Source organism: Leptodactylus fuscus, chromosome 6 (assembly GCF_031893055.1).
Source record: "Leptodactylus fuscus isolate aLepFus1 chromosome 6, aLepFus1.hap2, whole genome shotgun sequence".
Classification (NCBI taxonomy): Eukaryota; Metazoa; Chordata; class Amphibia; order Anura; family Leptodactylidae; genus Leptodactylus; species Leptodactylus fuscus.
The window spans coordinates 139,429,326-139,440,284 of record NC_134270.1 but is presented as its reverse complement, the minus strand read 5'-3'; the positions used below and the strand labels follow the sequence as shown (position 1 = coordinate 139,440,284).

The window sequence follows — 10,959 nt, the reverse complement described above, 5'->3', positions numbered from 1 at the left end:
GTGAATACACCCTTGTTCCATTTGGTTTTAACTTGTTAATTCCTGTAACAAACGGCACAGCAGGAATACTCCTCTGGTCCCACCCAGTTCTATGGAGAAGTGGACACCTGGGGCCGCACAATGCTGTGTGCCATACAGTAGCAAGTGACAGTGGGCAGCAGCTGAAGTGAGTGGGAGGGATCAGTGAGTGTGTATGTGTGTGTGCGAGTATCTACACCCAGCTGGGAGCACATTACTGTTCCACACTCAGCTCCTGGATGAGTTGCTGCACTTGTGGGTGACTTCATTTACAAGAGGGTGGATTGCTGACTTGATCCAGGATCTAGCCGGGAGAAGATTTACTTTTATAGTCTGTAATCCTATAACAAGGGAGAGATCACCCCCACCCCAAGCTTGCACTCCCCCTCTTGTCCCCAGAGTCTTATTCTTTCTTCGCTTCCTAAATGCGTCTCCGTTGGCTTAAACTCCTGAGCCTGATGGTGGGGCTGGCAGTGTCTGCCGTCTTCTATGGGCACTACTACACTTCCTTGGTGACTGCGAACAGGTAAGGACAAGGAGGGGAGCATCCCTAATAGTGGGCAGAATATATCCTAATACTGGTAGAGATACAGCACAACTCAGTTTGTCATTGGCATAAATCATCTGTGGCGATAAACGGAACTGCTGGACATAAAATGTATCTAAACTGTAGCTGGAAAGAGTTAATGTCACTATCACAGAACTGAGATGGACAGATGTAGTAGAGCTGAGTTTGTCATTACAAATACATGATCTTGTCTCAAGTAGTGATGCAGAAATAGGGTAGCCGCAAAGTGTTAAAGGGGTTTCCCAATAGTTAGACCCCCACCGATCAGGAACTTGTCACTAATCCTGATGCTATCTTAGGAAACCTCTACAAGCTCTGCTTCTTCCATACTGTAGTTGGGATCTTTTTACGTCTCGTTTTTGCTCCATGTTTGGTGCCAGGAAAGTTCCTAACTGACCGATCAAACCAATCCATGGGGTCCTTAGTACCTGGCAGGTCATTTCGGCCAATTCCAGGATGGTAGGCACAAGCCAGTCTTAGGAAAGTGTAATCTTTCTACAATTTTGGGAAACATCTGATGTCCCCTAGTGTATGCCCAGATAGTGGCATGTGTCCGAGGCTAAACACATGTGGCTGACTTCTCTGTGTATGGCGTCATATATGTTGTGTCTGTTTACCAAGCTACTTCCCATTCCTTCTGGTAGTTCCTCTCTGTGTGGACTATAGGTGATAAGGCAGTTTGCACTATACTGATACCATACTGATATATTACTGCGCCCACACACATTCTCAGCAGTCTACAAGTTGTGATTGTCAAGTAGTAGTACTGTCTGGTCACTACATGGTATACATAGTGGGAACAATTTAGAATCCAGAGAGGGTTGACCATAGCAAACAAAAACGTTCCTCTACTCCAACACCACGCAACGTTTCAGCTTGTTAAAGCCTTTTTCAGGCATGTGTGAAACTTCACATGGCATTGGAAAAAACTTTTAAAAGTTTTTGCTAATACCGTACCCAGTTTCTGTGTGCTGTGGGTGAGTTAGACCAAGGTGAAAAGTATACGACAGATATCCATTGGGTGCTGCTTTCATTTTATCCATAGTCACCCATTCTCTTGCTGATGGTGGTCATGCCCAGATGGATCCCAAAGACCAGATGTTTGCCCCTGGTGCTCACATTTTGGATTGTTTTGTATTGATGGCCAACACTGTCACATTGGCTCTTGTAGTGTTCTGACTGGTTACTCAAGTTTGGGTTTTTTGCTCATTTGTGGTATTTACGTAGCAGGGCACTTGCATTTTTCAAGATTTTTAGAGTTTTGTTGGAATGGGTTAGGCAAAACGACAAGGTTCTTGTGAACTTGGGATGAATTGGTTGGAAGGGCTTGTCATTCTCTCCAATCTTGATTTGTTGGTGAGCTCAACCTTGAAGTTCATGGTGTAAATCTATCCATGTTCTGCCATCCATAAGGAAGGAATAGCTTGCAGCGTAGTATGTCACCATTTTGTCCTCATAGTATTGGCTCACAAATATTAGATTTTAGCAGAAACTCTACATACAACTTTCTCATCACAACCTGTCCCACCACCCACCCCCCATATTGTCCCTCACTCATGGTAAACTTCTCCTACCTAAAGACCACCCTAAACAAAGCCATTCTTGTGCTAATTGTTTCCTGTATTCTCTTCCCCTCCATTTTCCATCTCCTTTGTCTCTATGGGACCTAAACAATTGGTACAGTCAGAGAAGGACCTATCATAGAAAAGAGTAGGGTTTATGTTTTTATGTCCTGGCAAAAAAAAAAACTAAAAAAATATCCTAGAAACATAACTGTAGTAAATGTGTCTGTATGTAAATGAAAGGTGGAGATAGATACCTAGAGACAGACGTGTTACCTATACACATATATGTTAATGGAACGACCATCTAATGTGTACAGATGTAGATGACTAAATAGTTGGATTTCAATATGCCAGATCCTTTGGTTCTCAAATACATAAGACATGACCAGGGTACCAGAGATGACTGGCGGCAGCTTAGGCTTGGTTAACATCTACGTTCAGGGATTACGTTCCCCTCTCCACATGAATGTGGAGAGAAAAGCGATGCAAGCAGCACTTTTCTTGCCTCATTTTTCATGCGGAAACCACACAGACCCCATTATAGTCTATGGGGTCTGTGGGTTTCCTAAGGTAACCGCTTTTTTATGCAGATTACATTTCCATTCGGGGGTTGCCCGAACCCGAACACAAATGTGAACCGGGTCTAACTTCCCTTTTCCGGTTAAGAATACATACAACTCATCCAAGCTGAACAAGCATGTGACTGGGTGGTTGGAAGACGTTCAGCGGATATCTATCTTACGCTAGGTTCACATTAGCGTTCGGGTCTCCGTTCTCAGCTTTCCGTCTTCTGCATGCATGCAGAAGACGGAAAGCTGTCAGACCGGGTCCGACCGTGAGCGGCAGTGAGCGTTTTATGCTCTCCGCCGCGAAACCGTTTTTTTTTAAACCAGACACAGAGTACTGCATGACCAACTCTGTGTCCGATTTTCAAATGAATGGGTATGAAAGAGTCCTACAGGTTTCCGTCTCCTGCCTCTGTTTTGTGCAGGAAATGGAAACCTGTATGAACGGAGAACGGGCGCAGATGTGAGCGAGCCCTTATGTGTACAAGCTGCCAGATGACTGCATGGTATAGCCGTGCATGAGTCCTGATTGTGGACATAGTTAGCACCAGATGTGTCTGGCAGCAGCTTATCTTACCAAGAATGAAAAGATTGGGTAATTACCATCCAACTACCCGAATCTTAATTTCCCCGACATCTGCCATTGGGGAGTCAGGAGGTCCCGTACATATTAGATGGTTGGCTGGACCTGTCATTTAATGTGAAAAAGTCATAGTGGGTCACCTGTAAACATCTTTATGGATCTACCTCCGATTTCATGGGGGTATACAGATATTTTTTTCTGTATATATCTGACAGAAAAAATAGGGCATGTTGCTGGATGTATTTCTGCAGACCCCTAGGGGCTTCATAGTACTGTACACTGACTCCCTGCCGCTGCACACTGCCTAGCTACAGTAGATTCCAGGTGACAAGCCGCCTCCTGTATCCAACTCTGTTGTGTATATCCAGCTTTAGTCGTGGTAATTGCCTATGTATACATTCAGACACTAGTATCGGGTAAACAGCAACCCTTTACAATCCATTGTCATGCTCAAGTTACCTTGGAAAGTGTAAAAAGGGCACTAATGTCAGGATTACATGTATTTACCTGTGAAGTGAGCAAGCACTTTCCATAAGAAATGAATGTGCGTAGAAGTAAAAGACATAACGTTACATGTTATTACAGGCCCTGAGCCTTATACTGTATCATAATATAGAGTAGTATAACACGTGAGTACATAAGCGGTATATCAACATGGTAGTGGCAGGAGGTGTTACTAGTCTGTCCCATAAACACATGGTGCTGGGGTTGTACTGAATATGATTAAACTGTTCGTTTACATAAAAATACTATTATTATTTAACACTTATATCACAACACTGTTGTAATATACCAATGTGATACCTAGTTCTGTGTAATATACTGATGTGATGCCTGGTTCTGTGTAATTTGCTGATGTGATATCTGGTTCTGTGTAATATACTGATGTGATATCTGCTTCTGTGTAATATACTGATGTGATACCTGGTTCTGTGTAATATACTGATGTGGTATCTGGTTCTGTGTAATATACTGATGTGGTACCTGGTTCTGTGTAATATACTGATGTGGTACCTGGTTCTGTGAAATATACTGATGTGGTACCTGGTTCTGTGTAATATACTGATGTGATATCTGGTTCTGTGTAATATACTGATGTGATATCTGGTTCTGTGTAATATACTGATGTGATATCTGGTTCTGTGTAATATACTGATGTGATATCTGGTTCTGTGTAATATATTGATGTGGTACCTGGTTCTGTGTAATATACTGATGTGGTACCTGGTTCTGTGTAATATACTGATGTGATATCTACTTCAGTGTAATATACTGATGTGATATTGGATCTATGTAATATACTGTACTAATGTGATACCTAGTCCTGTGTAATATACTGATGTGATATTGGATCTATGTAATATACTGTACTAATGTGATACCTAGTCCTGTGTAATATACTGATGTGATACCTGGTTCTGTGTAATATACTGATGTGATATCTGGTTCTGTGTAATGTACTGATGTGATATCTGGTTCTGTGTAATGTACTGATGTGATATCTGGTTCTGTGTAATATACTGATGTGATCCCTGGTTCTGTGTAATATACTGATGTGATACCTGGTTCTGTGTAATATACTGATGTGATGCCTGGTTCTGTGTAATATACTGATGTGATCCCTGGTTCTGTGTAATATACTGATGTGATACCTGGTTCTGTGTAATATACTGATGTGATACCTGGTTCTGTGTAATTTGCTGATGTGATATCTGGTGTGTGTAATGTAATGATGTGATAACTGGTTCTGTGTAATATACTGATGTGGTACCTGGTTCTGTGTAATATACTGATGTGGTACCTGGTTCTGTGTAATATACTGATGTGATACCTGGTTCTGTGTACTGATGTGGTACCTAGTTCTGTGTAATATGCTGATGTGGTACCTAGTTCTGTGTAATATACTGATGTGATACCTGGTTCTGTGTAATATACGATGTGATATCTGGTTCTGTGTAATATACTGATGTGATCCCTGGTTCTGTGTAATATACTGATGTGATACCTGGTTCTGTGTAATATACTGATGTGATACCTGGTTCTGTGTAATATACTGATGTGATACCTGGTTCTGTGTAATATACTGATGTGATATCTGGTTCTGTGTAATATACTGATATGGTACCTGGTTCTGTGTAATATACTGATGTGATACCTGGTTCTGTGTAAAATACTGATGTGGTACCTGGTTCTGTGTAATATACTGATGTGGTATCTGGTTCTGTATAATATACTGATGTGATACCTGGTTCTGTGTAGTATACTGATGTGATACCTGGTTTTGTGTAATATACTGATGTGGTATCTGGTTCTGTGTAATATACTGATGTGATATCAAATCAAATCAAATCAAAAAATGCTTTATTGGCACGTCCGAATAGGTATTTGGCATTGCCAAAGCTAGTAAAGTGGGTGGGTGGGTGGGGGGAGTTGGGTTGGGTGGGTGGTGGGTATGGGGGGGGGGTTCGGTTATAACAGTCCATGGAGTCTCATCTTCCTCTTCGTTGGTGACTGCTATATGGGGAGGTGGGGGTGGGTGGGGGTGGGTGGGGCGGGTGTATTGGGATAAATATAACAGTCCATGGAGTCTCATCTTCCTCTGGTATGGTGACAGCTGGACACGTATTGGGCAGCGATCTCCACAGTGGCCTCTTCTTCTCCCAGTAGGATGTAGAGTTTCCTCTTCTCGTCTGCAGATATGAAGTCTGGGATGTGGGCAGAGAGTCTTTGGTAGTAGACGGCCCTCACAGCTGAGTATTTGGTGCAGTGTAGCAGGAAGTGGGTCTCGTCTTCTAGGACCCCCTGGTCACAGTGCTGGCATAGTCTCTTCTCCCGTGGCTTGTACGTCTGTCTGTATCGCCCCGTCTCTATCTCTAGGTTGTGGGCGCTCAGTCTGTATCGGCTCAGGGTCTGTCTGTGCTTGGGGTGGCGTATTCTCTCCAGGTAGGTGGCCATGGTGTAGTCCCTTTGTAGGGATTGGTACACGGTGAGTTTCTTGGAGTTATTTATTTCGTTTCTCCATTCTTCAATGTACCGCTGATATCTGCTTCTGTGTAATATACTGATGTGATACCTGGTTCTGTGTAATATACTGATGTGGTATCTGGTTCTGTATAATATACTGATGTGATATCTGGTTCTGTGTAATATACTGATGTGATACCTGGTTCTGTGTAATATACTGATGTGATACCTAGTTCTGTGTAATATACTGATGTGATCCCTGGTTCTGTGTAATATACTGATGTGATACCTAGTTCTGTGTAATATACTGATGTGATACCTGGACCTGTGTAATATATTGACGTGGTACCTGGTTCTGTGTAATATACTGATGTGATACCTGGTTCTGTGTAATATACTGATGTGGTACCTGGTTCTGTGTAATATACTGATGTGATACCTGGTTCTGTGTAATATACTGATGTGATACCTGGTTCTGTGTAATGTAATAATGTGATAACTGGTTCTGTGTAATATACTGATGTGGTACCTGGTTCTGTGTAATATACTGATGTGGTACCTAGTTCTGTGTAATATGCTGATGTGGTACCTAGTTCTGTGTAACATACTGATGTGATACCTGGTTCTGTGTAATATACGATGTGATATCTGGTTCTGTGTAATATACTGATGTGATATCTGGTTCTGTGTAATATACTGATGTGATACCTGGTTCTGTGTAATATACTGATGTGATACCTGGTTCTGTGTAATATACTGATATGATGCCTGGTTCTGTGTAATTTGCTGATGTGATATCTGGTTCTGTGTAATATACTGATGTGATACCTGGTTCTGTGTAATATACTGATGTGGTATCTGGTTCTGTATAATATACTGATGTGATACCTGGTTCTGTGTAATATACTGATGTGATACCTGGTTCTGTGTAATATACTGATGTGATCCCTGGTTCTGTGTAATATACTGATGTGATACCTGGTTCTGTGTAATATACTGATGTGATGCCTGGTTCTGTGTAATTTGCTGATGTGATATCTGGTTCTGTGTAATATACTGATGTGATATCTGGTTCTGTGTAATATACTGATGTGACACCTGGACCTGTGTAATATACTGATATGGTACCTAGTTCTGTGTAATATACTGATGTGATCCCTGGTTCTGTGTAATATACTGATGTGATACCTGGTTCTGTGTAATATACTGATGTGGTATCTGGTTCTGTGTAATATACTGATGTAATCCCTGGTTCTGTGTAATATACTGATGTGATACCTGGTTCTGTGTAATATACTGATGTGATATCTGGTTCTGTACAATATACTGATGTGATACCTGGTCCTGTGTAGTATACTGATATGGTACCTGGTTCTGTGTAATATACTGATGTGATACCTGGTTCTGTGTAATATACTGATGTGATACCTGGTTCTGTGTAATATACTGATGTGATACCTGGTTCTGTGTAATATACTGATGTGATACCTGGTTCTGTGTAATATACTAATGTGATACCTGGTTCTGTGAAATATACTGATGTGATACCTTGTCCTGTGTAATATACTGATATGGTACCTGGTTCTGTGTAATATACTGATGTGATACCTGGTTCTGTGTAATATACTGATGTGATACCTGGTTCTGTGTAATATACTGATATGGTACCTGGTTCTGTGTAATATACTGATGTGATATCTGGTTCTGTGTAATATACTGATGTGATCCCTGGTTCTGTGTAATATACTGATGTGATATCTGGTGTGTGTAATATACTGATGTGGTACCTGGTTCTGTGTAATATACTGATATGGTACCTGGTTCTGTGTAATATACTGATGTGGTACCTGGTTCTGTGTAATATACTGATGTGGTACCTGGTTCTGTGTAATATACTGATGTGGTACCTGGTTCTGTGTAATATACTGATGTGATACCTGGTTCTGTGTAATATACTGATGTGATACCTGGTTCTGTGTAATGTAATGATGTGATAACTGGTTCTGTGTAATATACTGATGTGGTACCTGGTTCTGTGTAATATACTGATGTGGTACCTAGTTCTGTGTAATATGCTGATGTGGTACCTAGTTCTGTGTAACATACTGATGTGATACCTGGTTCTGTGTAATATACGATATGATATCTGGTTCTGTGTAATATACTGATGTGATATCTGGTTCTGTGTAATATACTGATGTGATACCTGGTTCTGTGTAATATACTGATGTGATACCTGGTTCTGTGTAATATACTGATGTGATGCCTGTTTCTGTGTAATTTGCTGATGTGATATCTGGTTCTGTGTAATATACTGATGTGATACCTGGTTCTGTGTAATATACTGATGTGGTATCTGGTTCTGTATAATATACTGATGTGATACCTGGTTCTGTGTAATATACTGATGTGATACCTGGTTCTGTGTAATATACTGATGTGATCCCTGGTTCTGTGTAATATACTGATGTGATACCTGGTTCTGTGTAATATACTGATGTGATACCTGGTTCTGTGTAATATACTGATGTGATACCTGGTTCTGTGTAATATACTGATGTGGTATCTGGTTCTGTGTAATATACTGATGTGATACCTGGTTATGTGTAATATACTGATGTGATACCTGCTTCTGTGTAATATACTGATGTGATATCTGGTTCTGTACAATATACTGATGTGATACCTTGTCCTGTGTAATATACTGATATGGTACCTGGTTCTGTGTAATATACTGATGTGATATCTGGTTCTGTGTAATATACTGATGTGATCCCTGGTTCTGTGTAATATACTGATGTGATATCTGGTGTGTGTAATATACTGATGTGGTACCTGGTTCTGTGTAATATACTGATGTGGTACCTGGTTCTGTGTAATATACTGATATGGTACCTGGTTCTGTGTAATATACTGATGTGGTACCTGGTTCTGTGTAATATACTGATGTGGTACCTGGTTCTGTGTAATATACTGATGTGATACCTGGTTCTGTGTAATATACTGATGTGATACCTGGTTCTGTGTAATGTAATGATGTGATAACTGGTTCTGTGTAATATACTGATGTGGTACCTGGTTCTGTGTAATATACTGATGTGGTACCTAGTTCTGTGTAATATGCTGATGTGGTACCTAGTTCTGTGTAACATACTGATGTGATACCTGGTTCAGTGTAATATACGATGTGATATCTGGTTCTGTGTAATATACTGATGTGATATCTGGTTCTGTGTAATATACTGATGTGATACCTGGTTCTGTGTAATATACTGATGTGATACCTGGTTCTGTGTAATATACTGATGTGATACCTGGTTCTGTGTAATATACTGATGTGATGCCTGGTTCTGTGTAATTTGCTGATGTGATATCTGGTTCTGTGTAATATGCTGATGTGATACCTGGTTCTGTGTAATATACTGATGTGGTATCTGGTTCTGTATAATATACTGATGTGATACCTGGTTCTGTGTAATATACTGATGTGATACCTGGTTCTGTGTAATATACTGATGTGATCCCTGGTTCTGTGTAATATACTGATGTGATACCTGGTTCTGTGTAATATACTGATGTGATGCCTGGTTCTGTGTAATTTGCTGATGTGATATCTGGTTCTGTGTAATATACTGATGTGATATCTGGTTTTGTTTAATATACTGATGTGACACCTGGACCTGTGTAATATAGTGATATGGTACCTAGTTCTGTGTAATATACTGATGTGATCCCTGGTTCTGTGTAATATACTGATGTGATACCTGGTTCTGTGTAATATACTGATGTGGTATCTGGTTCTGTGTAATATACTGATGTGATCCCTGGTTCTGTGTAATATACTGATGTGATACCTGGTTCTGTGTAATATACTGATGTGATATCTGGTTCTGTACAATATACTGATGTGATACCTGGTCCTGTGTAGTATACTGATATGGTACCTGGTTCTGTGTAATATACTGATGTGATACCTGGTTCTGTGTAATATACTGATGTGATACCTGGTTTTGTGTAATATACTGATGTGATACCTGGTTCTGTGTAATATACTGATGTGATACCTGGTTCTGTGTAATGTAATGATGTGATAACTGGTTCTGTGTAATATACTGATGTGGTACCTGGTTCTGTGTAATATACTGATGTGGTACCTAGTTCTGTGTAATATGCTGATGTGGTACCTAGTTCTGTGTAACATACTGATGTGATACCTGGTTCTGTGTAATATACTGATGTGATATCTGGTTCTGTGTAATATACTGATGTGATACCTGGTTCTGTGTAATATACTGATGTGATACCTGGTTCTGTGTAATTTGCTGATGTGATATCTGGTTCTGTGTAATATACTGATGTGATACCTGGTTCTGTGTAATATACTGATGTGGTATCTGGTTCTGTATAATATACTGATGTGATACCTGGTTCTGTGTAATATACTGATGTGATACCTGGTTCTGTGTAATATACTGATGTGATCCCTGGTTCTGTGTAATATACTGATGTGATACCTGGTTCTGTGTAATATACTGATGTGATCCCTGGTTCTGTGTAATATACTGATGTGATACCTGGTTCTGTGTAATATACTGATGTGATGCCTGGTTCTGTGTAATTTGCTGATGTGATATCTGGTTCTGTGTAATATACTGATGTGATATCTGGTTCTGTGTAATATACTGATGTGACACC

General features: G+C 40.3%; 1 protein-coding gene across 2 annotated transcripts in view; it reads left to right on the top strand.

Annotated features, from left to right (window-relative positions):
* Nucleotides 1–200: 200 nt before the first annotated feature.
* Nucleotides 201–10,959, top strand: part of ST6GALNAC2 (ST6 N-acetylgalactosaminide alpha-2,6-sialyltransferase 2) — a 61,184-nt gene continuing 50,425 nt past the window's right edge. For both annotated transcript variants that reach the window (XM_075277356.1, XM_075277355.1), the window contains exon 1: nucleotides 201–544. In XM_075277356.1, the coding sequence (XP_075133457.1) occupies nucleotides 444–544 (101 nt within the window). In that variant the 5' untranslated portion in view covers nucleotides 201–443. The remainder of the gene's footprint in view (nucleotides 545–10,959) is intronic.